This window comes from Archocentrus centrarchus, chromosome 14 (assembly GCF_007364275.1).
Source record: "Archocentrus centrarchus isolate MPI-CPG fArcCen1 chromosome 14, fArcCen1, whole genome shotgun sequence".
NCBI classification, from domain to species: domain Eukaryota; kingdom Metazoa; phylum Chordata; class Actinopteri; order Cichliformes; family Cichlidae; genus Archocentrus; species Archocentrus centrarchus.
The window spans coordinates 26,778,764-26,796,226 of record NC_044359.1 but is presented as its reverse complement, the minus strand read 5'-3'; the positions used below and the strand labels follow the sequence as shown (position 1 = coordinate 26,796,226).

At 42.1% G+C, this 17,463-nt stretch overlaps 1 protein-coding gene and 1 long non-coding RNA gene across 3 annotated transcripts; both read right to left on the bottom strand.

Moving 5' to 3' along the window:
• Positions 1-594: 594 nt before the first annotated feature.
• Positions 595-6,605, bottom strand: dhx33 (DEAH (Asp-Glu-Ala-His) box polypeptide 33). Its single transcript, XM_030746045.1, has 12 exons — positions 6,254-6,605; positions 5,703-5,863; positions 5,364-5,591; positions 5,090-5,260; positions 4,750-4,935; positions 4,467-4,578; positions 3,554-3,713; positions 3,358-3,446; positions 3,143-3,270; positions 2,822-3,025; positions 2,645-2,731; positions 595-1,989 (listed from the first exon to the last, which is right to left on the bottom strand). The coding sequence occupies exons 1-12, from the start codon at positions 6,462-6,464 to the stop codon at positions 1,681-1,683; spliced, it is 2,046 nt and encodes a 681-aa protein (XP_030601905.1). The 5' UTR covers positions 6,465-6,605; the 3' UTR covers positions 595-1,680.
• A 6,468-nt stretch (positions 6,606-13,073) lies between these two features.
• On the bottom strand, positions 13,074-15,591 carry LOC115791520 (uncharacterized). 2 transcript variants are annotated; one of them, XR_004020949.1, is made up of 3 exons: positions 15,436-15,591; positions 13,582-13,691; positions 13,074-13,478 (listed from the first exon to the last, which is right to left on the bottom strand). It is a non-coding gene; the product is annotated as an uncharacterized LOC115791520 (long non-coding RNA). The 2 variants fall into 2 exon arrangements; XR_004020950.1 differs by lacking the exon at positions 15,436-15,591 and adding an exon at positions 14,575-14,729.
• Between the last annotated feature and the right edge of the window lie 1,872 nt (positions 15,592-17,463).

Genomic DNA, 17,463 nt, shown 5'->3' with positions numbered 1-17,463 from the left:
TATGTATGTATTATTGTGCTAGACCCAGGCAGAAATTCTTTTGTTCCCATTAGAATTTTGACTCTATGAATGAAAGATAAACAATATCATCACAGGTGTTCATTCATTCCAGTAAACATCCATTCATCCAACCATCCATCCATCCATTCGCTTCCGCACATCCTGTTAAGGGTCGCGGGGGGGCTGGAGCCTATCCCAGCTGTCATAGGGCGAGAGGCAGGGTACACCCTGAACAGGTCGCCAGCCTGTTGCAGGGCCAACACGGAGTGACAGACAACCTTTCACACTCACATTCACGCACTCAGTCACACCTATGGGCAATTTAGATTAGCCAATTAACCTAACCCCAGTAAGTGCATGTCTTTGGAATGTGGGAGGAAACCCACGCAAGCACAGGGAGAACATGCAAACTCCACACAGAGAGAGGGAGAGGCCTGGGCCAAGGTGGAATTGAACCCAGGCCTTCCAGAGGGTATTCTAACTGTGAGGCAGCAGTGCTAACCACTGCGCCACCGTGCATGCAGATAATAAATGGTTAACCCTTTGAACCACACTGGCAGCTCACTGAAAGCACATTAGCCTTTGACTAAAAAGTTAGAAACTGCTTGTATACTTTATTCAGGTTACAGAATATATTGTACAATCCTGAGTCCAATGTGTAAAAACCAAAACAAGACATGAGGCTCCTCCATCCTGTTCCTCAACATGTGTGAAATACATTCTACAAAGTGTGAAGGACCTGAGCGATCAGATCAGTGACTAGAATCTCCATGCATTGCATACGTTTGGTGTTAGCATGTATGTGTGGTGACTGTGTGTAGGGATTTGCACGACACACAACATGGTAAGGCATGCTACTTCTCCTGACGTGCATGTTACTTGGGGAAGAAATGGTGATACAACTGCACATGTGAAAAAGAGCGTGCACAAGCTAACAAGGAAAGTGCTGCATGTAGTTCACTTATCTAAGTGAAACCACATCACTGTTGCATTTTAACACTTGTTTTTCATGTTTTCTTGCTCACAGATTGTGGTGAACCCTTGTGAATAATGGAACTATTGAAAGTAGCTTTTTTTTTCTCATAAATTGAGACAAATCTACCTCCATTGCATAAAGAAACCCCTTTAAGACCACTTCATATAAAGCCAAAATGAAATGAAAATGCTTTATTTTTGTAGGTTCCGAAAAGCTAATATTTTAGAATCATGGTTATCAGCGACTAATGAGCCTACTGTAGTGTTCTCATTGCTGTTTGATAACAATGAAGAACAATATGTTGGGAAATGAGCCTTTTAACTCTGTCGAGTACCGTGCCGTGCTCCTTTGAGGTTATCCGTGCTGAATAAATGCATGCAAATGCTGAAAGAACTTAAGCAAGACACCTCAACACAAACTGCCTTTTTAGGCCAACAGTGTGGCTAAATGATGAGATGAAATGCTGTCAGGCAGAAGAAATTACAGCTTATAAATATCAATGACCATTCCAGAGGAAGTCAAACTTGTGAGTCCTCAATATGCAGACTCCTGCTTCAGTGACACATGCCAAATGCTTGTCATCTGGGAGGTAGTGAAATCCAGAGTAGTTTACACACAAATTGTTCTGTACTGACTTGCAATAAGTGTTGTGTCGTGAAAATAATACACTGGGATTTGTGGCAGGCGTCCTGCTTCTTTGTTGGTTAGCTCTTGTTGAGGTGGAGCTTGCGGCCAAAGTATTCTGGTGCTGCATCCAGCAGCCAGTCGGCATCTACCAAACAGAGGTCTCTCATGTAGCAGCGGGAGGTGTGCAGCAGCTCATTGAAGACTACGTATGCTGGCTTGGCCTGGAAAAGGACGGAGGAGGGGTGGATGGCTACGGACTGGTGGGTGTCTAGAGCCAAGTAGCTGCCATCAGGCTGCAGCTCTGCAGCATTGACAAACATCCCATGGGCAAGGCAGCGGCGAATGTTCGCTGTGTCTGCTCCACACGACTCCAGCTTCAGATTCAGCTGGGAAAACAAGACATAACTTATTATAGAGGTCAATGAGTTCACCACAAAAAACAGAAAAATGGAGAGGCGGTGAGGTTACACAAAGGTGTGTGCGCAGCTGATAGTGGAGGGGCAGAGGCAGAAAAAAAACATTCATTTAAACATTGTTTCATTAACCAGCATTCAAATTTAGCTGCTTTCAAACCTGCCCCAGAGGGGTTCGCCTGTTCTAAGAGTCAAAACTAAAGATGTGTATTTCAAGCAGTTGCTCCTAAACTTTCTTCCTTCCATCAAAACCACAGATACATTAATTAAATCTGCAATTTGCCGGTGCTGATCTCTCACGAGTTGTAATGACAGCAGTGTTTGCAGTCTGCGTGTAAACAGTGCTTACACATTTTCTCCGGCAAATTAGAGCCTCAAGCCAAAGGGTGAAGTCTCCTTGAATTCCTCTTTAAGATGCCTGCCATGTGTGCCTGGCTCAAGGTGTGGATGGACACATCTCTATCTAATTTACAGCTGCTGACCTACAGCTACTCATGCAATATTCAAAAGTTAAGTACATAAAGAAATATATAAACACGTGTTTGAATGTTAACTACTGTTTAGTCCATCAGTATTAGCACTAACACTACGGGAGAATCTCACACTGCAGAGGTTAGCAGACGTATACCTTAAGGCAGATTTCTTTAAGTTGCGCCTGCACCTCTTTCACTAGACCCATGTTCCTGCTGTTGACAAAGTTCTCCCGACACCACTCCTAGAACAGCAGACAGATAGGAGATTATGTGAAAGCTCAGCAGCAGGATTTCATTTCTGGATTTTCCTTCGTTGCATTCATCATACCGACCTTATTACCGCTGACTTTCTTGAACGCTCTGTAAATGTTCAGAAGTGTCATGTGGTCTCCTTCGCTGGACGTGAACTTCTTGCGTGCTGCGAGAACCTCCTCCCGCCGCGCTGGAGGGTTGTACAGTACAGTGTCCACTGACAGCAGTGACACAATGCTCAGAACCTCCTCAGAGCAGGAATAGTCCGGGGACAACAGGATAGTCTGTGATATGGAGCAAACAAGCCACAGAGGTGTTAACTGCTTGTGAACCATGTGGTGCTGTCACTTTATCTTTGACTAAATGATGCAAAAGATCACAGCAGAGTCCGTGTGTTTTACCTTGGCATATCTGGGCTCCAGAGGGAAGCTTGCCATCTTCTTTCCCAGAGTGGTGAGGAAAACTTGCCCGTCCTTCTTTTCCACAGCACCCAACAGCTCCAAATGATCCACAGCAGAACGGATGGCCTCTGGAATAAACCATCCAATGTTACTACACCTAACCCTACATCCCTAACTGGATGAATCAAGGTGATTCCTGACTGATGGCATCTTACCTGGAGAAGGCTTGGACATGAAATCAAAATTAGTCACATCAGGAATCCCCAGAGCCATTAGCTGCAGCATCACACCTGCTAAGTTGCACCTGAAGGTAAAAAGTCAACAGGCCACTCAATCACACAGAGTTAAATCAGTCAGCATTTAAGATGGATTTTTATTATCATCTGTATACAGTAAAGCTCCACAGCCTACCTCTGAATCTCAGGCACAGTCATAGGGATGAGGTTGTCAAATTCCTGCTCGGTGTAGAGACGGTAGCAGAAGCCGGAGTCCTCCCTGCCAGCCCGGCCTGCTCGCTGCCAGGCCTGTGCTTTGGAAACCCGCTGCACTGCCAACACCTCCAGACCGCTGTCTGAGAGTGACACCACATGTGTACTATTAGAAGAACTGACGCAACAAAAAACACCCGGATAACTGAATCTAGCAGAAATGACTCAAAAACAGGAGCTGAGTCTTGAGTCTAGAGCCATGAATATTCAAAAGCATCCTGAAGTAAAAGTATCATTAAGCCAATCTAACAATTAAAATGACATGTCCTGTATTTCAAATCCTAGCTATGCAAGAATACACCCAACTACCATTTCACTAGTGGGGACCACAACTTCAAATATGATTGGATAGTATTTGTAGACAGAGTATGGCAGTTAGAGGGAGTAAGATCCACCAAGACAGCAGCGATGGCTGAGAGTGACAAAGATCCTGGAAGTTGTTGCGAATATGCAAATGGCAGGCATATGACGAACAAACCCTTGACCAGGTGGTCAGGGGTTCGAGATGTAGCTGCTCCGATCCCAAAGGAGCGGTCGGAAAATAAATCAAGGAGAATTTCCAGACAATTCAGAGATTCGGACAGAAAATGGAAAGAAACCAGAATCTGGTAGCATCACGGCCAGAATCAGTGATAAACAAAGGGTCTGAAGGGGAAGTGGAACTAGAGGTAAAAGCCTAGCGGCTCGAAAGAGCTTAGGGGTGACTGGAAACTAATTTTTTTTTCCTCTGAATTACACTGGAGTTGATGTTTTATTTCCATTAGCAATACATATAAATACTAAAGTACTTATTTCCACACGACGCGTGAATGTACGTGAAAACTGAATCAGCTCACCCGGATTGAAACGTTTGGCCTTCACCATCCCCGTGTCGATGACGTATTTGATCCCAGAGATTGTAACTGATGTCTCGGCGATGTTAGTCGAGAGAATTACCTTCCTGCAGCCCTGAAAGAAAAAGAAAAAAAGAAAAGGCAGAAGGGTCACACATTGCAATACTTACATAATAATATTAAATGTCTAAAAACATTAGACACTGTTAAGAATAGCAGTGCATAAAGTTCAGACATTTGGCTGCACTATTCTACTGAATACCTTCTAGCTGACTGTCACAATTACCTTTGGGGCTGGCAGGAAGACCCTGAGCTGCTGTGCTGGGGGCAGAGATGCATATAGGGGGATGACTACCATGGGACCACAGCCGTCAGGCAGATGCTTGGCGATGTCCCGACACGTCCTTGCCAGTGCTTCAATCTCCTCCTGGCCCGTCATGAAGACTAAGATATCATGTGACAGAGGTGCCTCCTGCACGTAAGCAACAAGACCGTGTGCAAAAAAACATCATCGTCTGTGTTTCTAACAGTGATGCTGAAGAAAAGTTTTGTGCTTGTCTGGCTTTGATCTAAACTAGAAATACATTTGATTAAAAGTGTGGCAGGTGATCCAAAAAGAAGACTACCTGATGGATCTGAAAGATGGAGACAAGAGCAGCCTGCAGGTAGTCTGACTGGGGCTGTTTGGTGTAGTAGATCTGAATAGGATGCTGCCTGCCCTCCAGGTACAATACAGGGGACTTGTTGAAGTACTCAGAGAACAAATCCACATCCATCGTGGCTGACATCACTACAACCTATAAAGGTTAGACAGGAAAGATTGGCTGGTGAATGCAAACCAGATGCGGCAAGGTGATTCACATCTATGCTTAGTCAGAACTGCTTGAACTGTCCTCCTACCTTCAAGGGAATCTTGTTAAGCTCTTTGCGCCTGCGCTGAGCCGTCTTAACCACGCCAAAGAGCACATCGGTGTGCACGGTGCGCTCGTGAGCTTCATCCAGGACCACAACAGTGTAGCGCAGCAGCAAGGGGTCTCCGATGGCCTCGCGCAGGAGCATACCATCCGTCATGAACTTCAGCTTCGTCTCAGAGGAGGTGACATCCTCAAAACGCACCGTGTAACCAACCTACGAAGTAACAGAAACACGGCACGGACTTCAACACGGAGATAAGACATCAACTCAAGTATTTGCAGCAGGTGTGCCAGGACAGGTGGGAAAACCGTCTAATGTGAGTACCAGCTTCCCGAGCTGAGTCCTCTTCTCCTCTGCCACCCTTCCTGCCAGTGAGATGGCAGCAACTCTTCGGGGCTGAGTGATGGCGATCACGCCCTGTCGCCCGATGCCAGCCTCGTACAGATACTGAGGGATCTGTGTGGTCTTCCCAGAGCCGGTCTCACCTGATGGATCACAGAATAAGGCTGAGTTACAAAGGAAGCGTTAGACTACAAATGCTGGATTCTCCCTGCATACAAAAACTTTTGGTAAACCCAAAGGAAAACTTTAAACTTACTTTTATAATTACGGTTTCATTTAGTCAAAGATAACAACTTTTGTGTCCATCACATGGCCAGAAATAACCGGAAAAGGCAGACGTCTGTTAAGAAAGGTACCGTAAGCTCTTTGCCTTAACTAAATGCATAATCGTGCCCACGTTTAGCCAGGAAAAAAAAGAAAGAAAAGAAAACATAAATGTAGTGTAGAAATGACATTTTACAAACAGGATGTTCACCCATCCGTGGCACAGCTCACTTTAGTTGCAGCAGCGTCAGCAGCTTTAAATACTGTACCTATGAGGACAGCACTGTGAAGCTGTCTCAGCTGGTTCAGGAGCTGGGGCTTCGCTTGATAGATGGGAAGCTGTTTCCTCTGGACGTCTATCGGAGTGGCAGCATTTCCCTTTCTAGGCAGCAGCATTCCAGGCTTATTCTTATCCAGGCGGAAAAACACAGACCCCGGCTTGAATCTTTTAGCCGGAGGAGGGTCGGGGTCGTGAGGCATGTTCTATTAAAAGTGACTGTGAAACCGCTTCGGGCCTTTCCTTGAGGTTCTCTAACGACAAAAAGAAAGAAAATAAAGTTGTTTTCATGCTCGCTGACAGACCAGCGAGCGGCACTGCGGATGTTTTGCTACCTCGGCAAAAAAAAAAAAAGAAACCCTTCCCACGTGGTCGGCGCAGAAGTTTGACGTCATAGACTGCCTGTAAAGTTTAACCCGAGCCAGGCCTGCTAGGAGTTTATGGCACCTTATCAAAAAAAAAAATAAAAATAATAAATTACTAATATGTTCATTCATGTAGGATTGCATAGTCCTTTAAAAAAATGTTTTTTATTCATGACATTTTTTTTTATCAAGACTATTCCCCACACTTTGATTGGCTTTAGTTTAAAAAAGTGGACAGGGCTCACAGCAAAGCGCACCTGTGGATGCATCCATACTGAAATCCCAATACACCGGCCACTTCATTAGGTACAACTGATTGTTTACGTAGATGCCAAATCAGCCAATCATACTGCAGCAACTCAGTGTATTTAGGCGCCTGTTTCAAACCGAGCATCAGAAGGGGTAGGGGGCTTTAAGTGACTTTGAACGTTATTATAGAAATATAATATTTATGTGATAATATTTTAATATAATAATCGTCTAGGACTGACAAATATAAATGGACAGTTTTGCTAAAAAATACAGCAGTTTACAGCTTATACTTTTTATAATGCTGTCCATTAACATGCACTCTCCCTGTTAAATAAATAAATGTCAGTTTTTGCAACGCAAAGTACAAATACTGTTGAATGAGTTCATAAAACAAATAAGAAATTGTGAAAACTGCATTCAAATCAAATTCAGCACATTTGCCTTTAACATGAGAGATACCAAACATTTAACCTAGTTTGTGTTTATTTATCTAAGTGGGATATGTCAGAATTTCAGACTACCTAAGTCATTTTAGCAATGTGCCCCACCATGTCACACACAGCCACACTCTTTGTCCCAAAAACACACTCTTTGCGGGACAAAGAGCGGAGCAGCTGGGGCCTTCTTTGTGGAGTTTGCATCTTCTTCCTGTGCCTGCCTGGGTACTCTGGCTTGTGCCTACATTCATAAGGCATGCTTGTGAGGTTAGTTGGTGATTCTAAATTGGCCAAAGGTGTCTCTCAATGATAGCTGGGATAAACTCCAGGAACATCACAGACAGCAAAAGAAAAGTCAAGGGAGCCCACAAGAAATCAGAAATAAAAACAATGTAGAAAATTGCTATAAAAAACACTTTGCACAGTTTTCATGCTCATGTGCAACCATTATATACAGTGGTGTGAAAAAGTGTTTGCCCCCTGCCTCATTTCCTGTTTTTTTGCATGTTTGTCACACTTAAGTGTTTCGGAACATCAAACCAATTTAAACAATAGTCAAGGACAACACAAGTAAACACAAAATGCAAGTTGTAAATGAAGGTGTTTATTAGTAAAGGTGAAAAAAAATCCAAACCATCATGGCCCTGTGTGAAAAAGTGATTGCCCCCTAAACCTAATAACTGGTTGGGCCACCCTTAGCAGCAACAACTGCAACCAAGCGTCTGCGATAACTTGCAATGAGGCTTTTATAGAGTTCTGGAGGAATTTTGGCCCACTCATCTTTGCAGAATTGTCCTAATTCAGTTACATTAGAGGGTTTTCGAGCATGAACGGCCTTTTTAAAGGTCATACCACAACATCTCAATAGGATTCAGGTCAGGACTTTGGCTAGGCCACTCCAAAGTCTTCATTTTGTTTTTCTTCAGCCATTCAGTGGTGGACTTGCTGGTGTGTTTAGGATCATTGTCCTGCTGCAGAACCCAAGTACGTTTAAGCTTGAGTACACGAACAGATGGTCTGACATTCTCCCTCAGGATCTCTTGGTAGACAGCAGAATTCATAGTTCCATTTATCACAGCAAGTCTTCCAGGTCCTGACGCAGCAAAACAGCCCCAGACCATCACACTACCACCACCATATTTTACAGTTGGTATAATGTTCTTTTTCTGAAATGCAGTGTTCCTTTTACGCCAGATGTAATGGGACACACACCTTCCAAAGAGTTCCACTTTTGTGTCATCGGTCCACAGAATGTTGTCCCAAAAGTCTTGGGGATCATCAAGATGCGTTTTGGAAAAATTGAGACGAGCTTTAATGTTCTTTTTGCTCAGCAGTGGTTTTCTTCTTGGAACTCTGCCATGCAGGCCATTTTTGCTCAGTCTTTTTCTGATGGTGGAGGCATGAATGCTGACCTTAACTGAGGCAAGTGAGGCCTGCAGTTCTTTGGACGTTGTTGTGGGGTCTTTTGTGACCTCTTGGATGAGTCGTCGCTGCGCCCTTGGGGTAATTTTGGGCGGCCGGCCACTCCTGGGAAGGTTCACCACTGTTCCATGTCTTCGCCATTTGTGGATAATGGCTCTCACTGTGGTTCACTGGATTCCCAAAGCTTTGGAAATGGCTTTATAACCCTTTCCAGACTGATAGATCTCAATTACTTTCTTTCTCAATTGCTCCTGAATTTCTTTGGATCTCGGCATGATGTGAAGCTTTCAAGGATCTTCTGGTGGACCTTACTGTGTCAGGCAGCTCCTATTTAAGTGATGTCTTGATTGGGAACAGGTGTGGCAATAATCAGGCCTAGGTGTGGCTAGGGAAATTGAACTCAGGTGTGAAAAACCACAGTTATAGTATGTTTTAACAAGGGGGGCAATCACTTTTTCACACAGGGCCATGATGGTTTGGATTTTTTTTCACCTTTACTAATAAACACCTTCATTTACAACTTGCATTTTGTGTTTACTTGTGTTGTCCTTGACTATTGTTTAAATTGGTTTGATGTTCCGAAACACTTAAGTGTGACAAACATGCAAAAAAACAGAAAATGAGGCAGGGGGCAAACACTTTTTCCACACCACTGTATGTATTATATGAAAGGTGGCGCAGTATAAAAGTCTGAAAATTGTTTGGTATTCAAGCAAAGAGCTGTGTGACAACATCATCTGTTTTCTAGTGCATCTAATGCTGAAGGAGTTAAGAATGGAAGCAGTGAAACACCTCCACTCAGCATTTAGAGACTTCAGTAAGCTCTTATCATGGCTGCACGAGATGCTTTGCTCAGGTCTATCAGCTGGGAACCATAACTAATAGTAATAACGCTGCCGTTAAAGGGGTCATGGTAAAATACCGTAAATGGGTCCACGGCAAAATACGGTAAGCTGGGTTCATTGCAAAATACGGTAAGCTGGGTTCATGGTAAAATACTGGCCGCTATGGTTGCCTATATTTTACTGTATAAAATACGGTGACAATTTAAAACCATTTATGATAAACAATTCCAAATACAAATGATATACCTTAAACCTAATTACAGTCATTGATGAAAAACAGAATACAACTGTGTGATACATAACAGTATTTTATTGTAAAAACCAACATTACATTCAAACAGTGGCAGCTGTTGCCAGAACTTCACCCAGAAATAAATAGAACACCAGTGGCTAAGATTTTACAACCAACTGCCCGTGGTTAATTACAAAGAAAATTAAAACCGCAAGCGGTGATATCGGGCCCTCGCACTCCGCGCGCGTCGACCTGTGGCGCTCGTCGACCCGTGCCGCACTCGGAGGTTTTGTGATCGTGATGGGTCTCTAGAAAGTTGAATTCTTTTATAGGAAAAGGTATCTTTTGCTCTCGGCATAGACGCAATGGAATATTTGGGGGTGTGGTCACGGCTCCAGCATGCAAAATAGGGCATGGGTCTGATTGACTTTTTTGATGGGCTGTTTGTCTAGATGTTGTGGAGCCAATTTGGTCTCACTGGGTGAAATGCCCTAGGAGGAGTTCATTCAAATAGCAGGCCTGAAAATGGCAAAAATTGACACTTTCAATTGAAGATGCTGGACTTCCTGTAGGGTTTGGAGTATGGCTCCAAGAGACTTTTTTGTATGTCTTAGGATGTTACATGAGTGTGCAAAATTTCAGAGCTGTAGATAAAATGTAACTCAGGGGCTAGCTAAAAAACATGGTATATTATGATATTTAAAGCTGCCAGTAGGGGGCGCTCTAACGTTTATGGACTTTATGCATATCAATGTGTTCAGGGCAGGAGGCTTATCAAATAGATGAGGATTTTGTAAGGAATGGTGAAAGATATTTCATGTATTTCAGAGCAAAACTAATTCTGTGGACGGTCATACAAATTTTCATTTGCTTCTGTAGGGGGCGCTATTGCGCCTACAGTCTTGAATCTGTAGTTATGGATTCAGCCTGGGTGTGTACATGAGTGATTAAATTTTCAGCCTGATCAGACAAAGCATGTGCGAACAAGTGCACAAACAATTTTGGTGGTGAGGGAGAAAAACAAAGGCCAAATTTAATGGCCTGGTGTGACAAGGCCGTTTAATATTTTGTAAAGATTTCCACAATATTTGATGGGCTACTTGTGTAGATGATCTGGAGCCAATTTGGTGTCAGTGGGTGAAATGCCCTAGGACGAGTTCGTTCAAATAGCAGGCGTGGAAATCGCAAAAATTGACACCTTCAATTGAAGATGGCCGACTTCCTGTAGGGTTTGGGGTATGGGTCCAAGAGACTTTTTTGTACGTCTTAGTATGTTACATGAGCCTGTACATTTTCATACATGTAGATAAAACGTAGCTCCGGGGCTACTCAAAAAACATGCTATTTTAAGATATTCCGAGCTGCCACTAGGCGGCGCTCTAACGTTTATGGACTTTATGCATATGAATGTGTTCAGGGCAGCATGCTTATCACACCACTGAAGTTTGAGCCAGATTGGGCAAGTTGGCTTTGAGTTACAGCCATTTTTGTGTTCATGGCGAATCATCGAACTTTGCCGTCCCATAAGGGTCACGCCCTTTTGTCAAAAAGTCACAGTTTTGAAAACACAGTAAGTCCAACTTCTTAAGGCTTTCCAGGTGAAATTTGAGATGGTTCTGCTAAACCACCTTGGAGCTGGACCTCCAAGTGTAAAATATGACATTTCCTGTTCCCACTAGGTGGCGCTGCGACTGATATTAAATATTGTCATATGTATGTGTTCAGGGGGGCACCCTCATCCTACTGGAGAAGTTTGATGCACATTGGATCATGTAGGTATGAATGAGAGGCAATCAAAATTTCATGGCGAATGATCAAAGTTCAAAGGGGCATAAGGACCCCTCCCCCTTGGCAAAAACTCACCATTTTCGAGATTTAGATTCCCCTGGGGGTGTAGGTTAGACAAACCAAATATGAAGATGATAACGTCTAAAACCTCTGAGTTATTAGAAAAAGCGTGAGGGCTGCAAATCGCCAAATTTGCATAATTAATTCAAAATGGCGGACTTCCTGTTGGGTTTAGGGCATGGCTCCAAGAGGATTTTTTGTGCGCCTGGACATGATATACATGTGTATGAAGTTTCATTCATGTACGTGAAACACAGCGGTGGGGCTCCAGTTTAGGGGGCGCTAGCGAGCCATTTGGGCGCGCCCTTGCCCGAGCCAATTAAAATACTTAAATTTTCACCAGGTGTGACGCATGTGCAAAGTTTCATGAGTTTTTGAATATGATAAAGCCCCCAAAAAGCCAATTCATTTGCCTGAATAATAATAATAAAAATAAAAAAAATAATAATAATAAAAATAAAAAAAAAAAAAAAAAAAAAAAAAAAATAATAAACGAAGCAATTACAATAGGGCCTTCGCACAGTTCGTGCTCGGGCCCTAATAACATAAAGCCCATTGCAAACAAAGACATTGTTGAAATATAAATATTTTTTGCATTTAGACATTCTTTGGGAAAAATATGTAATTGTAGTGTCACCAGTTCTGCTTGAATACCCCGGTTAGTCATCAGGTGTTTGCTGTGGAATTGCAGGATCCTCTTTGCAGCCAGAATAACAAAATAAAATAAAGCAGTAATAATAACAATGATAATATTATAGTTCATACTCAAATGAATTAAACAAATTTTCAGTTAGATGACATACATACCCTGAATGTAAAATATACACCTTGTCTTTGTGTACATATTAAGTGTCTTACAAGTGTCCTAGAGAAAGAATGCAGTAAATGTCTGCATTAATATTAATTTCCAAAGCCAACCTGCAACTGTTCAGTAAAACTGCAAAAAAATACTGCAACTTCAGTAATGTGGACATGTGATGCTGATCAGAAAAAAGAGTTAGGAGTTGGCAGTTAGCATAATTACTGAGGTGAACATTTGTCAGACATGAAAAAAGAATCCAAAAACAAACAAAAAGAACACCATCAAAAAGAAAACAAGACAAAAAAATAAAAATTATGGACAGTACGTAATAACGCTGATGTCGAGTCAAACTGCTGCCATTGCACATCCCTGTGAAGCAGCACTTCATTCTCCACTGCACTGTGCTGAGGAGAAGGATACATTATTTTGTTGTGTTTAAAAATTGCATAAATAGACATTAGAGAAATCACTGCCATAAATGTTTATTAGAAATAAAGCAGTAAGAAGGACAGTACAGATGTGGTTCTTATAAACAGATGCAGTGCCCCCACCACAGCCTGTGGAGCTGTAGTAGGTGGACAAAGCTGCACCAGTAGGCAGCAATCCTTTGGTCCCAGCTAAGTCTCCATTAAGGAATAAAATAACAATAATTTGTTAGGTGATAGAAAATTTGTCAAATATTGAAAAGGTCCAGGACAACTGGACCCAAAGGGCTGACGCTGGCAAGATGTTAATCATATCATTTAGGTCCTGGATTTCTGCAGTTCTAAACATCAACAAATACAGAAATTGAACATGAAATGGCTACACAGTGCTTACAAAAGCAGATTCATCTAAAGCATTCTGTTGATTAAATCAACACACACTGAACTGTGCAACCACTTACCTCTATTTATCCTTGACAAGACTGGTTTCTGATCAGACAGGTAGACTGGTAGGACAGCAAAGTAGTTGATTAAGTCCATCTGAACCACTGGCAGGTCAGAAGAGAGGACTGACAGGACTAACATCCTCCTAAGTTAGAGAGGTATCAACACTGTCACTTTGTTCACTGCACATGTAGCAAATTACATTCTAATACATTTCACACTCAAATCCATAAACAGTTGGGCTTCACCTGGTAGTACATGCACCACATGTCACGCTGGCCAAGGTTCGATTCCAGTTTGGGCCTTTTGCTGCAGATCATCCCCTCTCTCTGCTGCGTTTCCCGTCTGTCTACTGCCACTGTTCAATAAAGTAGGCATGCCACAAAAATACAAATAAAATAAAAGACAGAAAGCATAAATAAAGAAATGATAAAAATAAAATAACAAACAAAATAATTTTAAAATCTTTAACTATCACCATTTAAAAGTGTTAACAGCTGTCTTAGAGACAAACATTAACAGGAGCAGATACACTATGTCAGGGGTGGCCAACTCCAGGCCTCGAGAGCCGGTGTCCTGCAGGTTTTAGATGTGTCCCTGATCCAACACACCTGAATCAAATAGGACTCTGGAGAACTTGACTGCATACTGAGGAGGTAATTCAGCCATTTGATTCAGGTGTGTTGGATCATGGACACATCTCAAACCTGCAGGACACCGGCTCTCGAGGCCTGGAGTTGGCCACCCCTCCACTATGTCCTGGGGTTAACATGAGTTTGGCAGATTGGGTAAACCTAATATCTGGTGTAGCAGCGATGCAGCATGGGAAGAATTTTACACACTGATCAGCTGACATCTGCTGCTGCACTTTGGTTTATTGCTCTTTTTGGATATAACTGAATTCAACAAGGTGTAAGCAGACAGGTCAGCTCAAACACTCAGGCATTAAGTACCAGTCCAGTCCTTAAATTTAAACTGATGCCTGCTAACATTGGCCATTAACACCACAGCCTGCTCTGCACTAGTCCAACACACTGCATCACCGTACATGTCACCACAATACTTCAAATTAACTACTTTAGCCTGCACTAAACTGCATGGTATTTTCATGTAACCTTTGAATAGCAATTATTACATTTTAGCTCACAGACACACTGTGGTCCAAACTGCACAGTTTGTCGAGCAGTTTGAAACATTTCAAATCACCTGCCAATTACAAACACTCTGTTTATGCTGCTCACCTTCTATAATGCTAGCAGAGCTCTAGTTACAGAGCTGATCTCTCCATGCTGTCAGCATGGAGAGATCAGAGACTGCCGCTTTTCCACTAGTACCTACTCAGCTCAGCTAGACTCAGCTTGGCTTAGTTTTTAGGGTATTCCATTAGGCGCTAGCATAGATGTATATCTATGGGCGCTAGTACCTTGTTCTTGTGGTTTTAATGGCAGTGGGCAAACCAGCTTATAGGTGCATTACCACCACCCACTGGACAGGAGTGTGGACTAGGAGCTGCTACCACATACTTTTTTAGTAACGACTCAGCCGCGGTTCCAGGTGCGCAAAGTTGATTGAAAATGTAGAAAATATGGCATCAACAGGCTGCATGCCACTGATTGGCCAGGTAGTGATGTCACTAGATGAGTCATGCAAGCGACTCCTTCACAAGAATCAAACCTGCCGTTTTTTGAAACCCACCAGCATGCTGATGTTTTTGTGCTCAGTGCCTGATGACAGAATCCATGGAAAAGAGACAAAATTGACCTCTGTACAGTATTAAGTATCAAACTACCTTTCAGATTGATTACTCACTAACTGAAGATGCTCTGGTCCACTTTAACCCTGATTATAACTCCAGTAAAAATTAGCCTTAAATTTCTCCTTATCTACAACATGTCAGCGAATGCACCTAAATAAACAGTTCATTTCGATTAAGTTTGCCGTGAGGAACACAACATTTCAATGTCTTAAACAACTTCCCCCAAAATTACAGTTGAACATTTCCTTAGTTGATACTGGTTAAAGTTAACTCTGGCTTTACCTCCACCATGCTGGCTCAGGTCTTCACTGCTGCTAATGGTATCAATACTGTTAAGGTAACTTACCTTATCATGGTGACATAACTAGTTGTTGCAAGGTTGACACAAAACTGGAGTAAACCCTGGGGCAGGATGATGTACCATCGTGTAGTAATGTCGTTTATCCCACAGAGAGGGCAGAAAAGGTGCTAACCTCTGAGTGTAACTGCTCAGTCATGGCTCAGTCTGAAGCTGCTGATTGGATTCTGTCTGTGACACATGCATGTATCTCTCTCAGTCTCATTTTATATTAGTAGGTTACTCTGCAATAAGCTGAATATTTTGGGACCACTCACAAGGTGCATGAAATGAAAATCTGTATGATGAAATCTAAATCCAGTTATTCAGTTTACAGTTCAGACGCAGTTGATACACACAGAATAATAAAACAATACAATGTTTTGCATTTCCTTTTCTGAAAAAACAAACAAAAAACTGAAACTATTATTTAAAATAGTTCCTGATTAAATTTCAGTCAACCTGGGAAATACATTTAAATATACAATTCAGCAATGTGTATTGTAGCGATTCTCTTAGTTAGAGAGCGTGTTGATGTTGTGGGATTTCGGACTGTTCGGGAGGTTCGTGAAGGCAGCATGGAGAGAGAGAAGAGACCGAGAGCTTGCCTGTGTGTGTGTGTTGCTGTTCCGTTGTTGTAGTTGTGGTTGGCGTGGCTGTGGCCTACAGCAGCCGTTTTTCTGCTAATAAAGACGACCTTTGTTGTGAACATCGCCGACTGTGGAAGTGTGTTTACAACGTTACAGTATAATTCAGACAGAAATTATTTTTATCATATGAGTGTGACATTTTTATAGAAATTTTACAGAAAAGAAAGATTTTCACAGTAAAAATGTGTGATTTCAGCATATTTTGACAGTTATATCTTGGTTCTTGGTTCTTCGATTTTACGGTCTATTACTGTTGCCATTTGGCTGTTTTCCACTGTCATTTTTACAGGCTTTTTTTGCAGTTCAGGAAAAAGACTTTCACAGTGAAAATGTGTGATTTTAACATATTATCAAAGTGAAAATTACAGTTATGTATTGTTTTTGGATTTACGGTAATCACATGTTTCTGCCACAGAGATACACCCTTTTCAATTTCACCGTCTATTACTGTTGCCCTTTGGCAGTTTTCCACTGTATTTTTTACAAACGTTTTTTGCAGTGCAGGAAAAAGATTTTCACTGTCATTTCAACACATTATCGCAGTGGAAATTACAGTTATGTATTGTTTTTTGATTTACGGTAATCACATGTTTCTGCTACAGAAATACACCCTTTTTGATTTTACGGTCTATTACTGTTGCCATTTCACAGTTTTCCACTGTCATTTCTACGGACTTTTTTTACAGTGTGTAAAGAAAGTATTTTTCAATGCCTCAGCATAAAGCCTTTCCTCTGCAATGAGCCAGCCGTTGAAATGCATGCATATACATTATCATGGCGTGACTTTCTATCATTTCTGAAAAGCTTTCGGAAATGCCTCAGTCAATTTCAGGGAAACAGTTCAAGCACCAACATGTTCTTGTTAAAAGCACACAGTAGATGCAAAAAGTGTTATGATGTCATTTAACAGTTCTTTGTAACTTGCTCACTTCCTGTGATCACAGGCACTTTATGGTTTTTTGTGTTGTAATTTTGATTATTATCTTGTTCTGGTGTGTTTTGGTTCCCATGTTCAGCACTTTTGTCAGTGGTTGCTGTTTTTAAAGTGCTTTATAAATAAAGTTGGCCTGTCTTGGCTATAATATTTATTTGCTTTTTACGGGCGCTGCACCTCCCAGTGTTCTCAGTTCTTTCCAGAGAAATATTAATCTGGAGACTGAATCAGAGACAAACATGGACAGGCGGTCAATCTTATGTGCAGAAAGCCTAGGAGAAAATGTAGCTGATCCTCATGTGTTATTACTGGCACCCCAAATTCTGACAATACCAGCCAAAGTAGCAAACAAAAGTTCAGATTAACACCAAGGACCAGATTTAGTTAGTGGGGGCAAACTAGCACGAGGTCGCGATGGCAAAGATGCGCTAATCGGAGATGAAGATGCAGGGT

What these genes read in the sequence shown, in the direction of transcription:
- dhx33 (XM_030746045.1), bottom strand. Translation starts at nt 6,464, where the DNA reads ATGCCTCACGACCCCGACCCTCCTCCGGCTAAAAGATTCAAGCCGGGG. An exon ending in CATGTCCAAGCCTTCTCCAG is followed by an intron (nt 3,271 to 3,357) that starts GTAAGATGCCAT and finishes GGTTTATTCCAG; the next exon opens with AGGCCATCCGTTCTGCTGTG. An exon ending in TGGAGCCCAGATATGCCAAG is followed by an intron (nt 3,026 to 3,142) that starts GTAAAACACACG and finishes TCCATATCACAG; the next exon opens with ACTATCCTGTTGTCCCCGGA.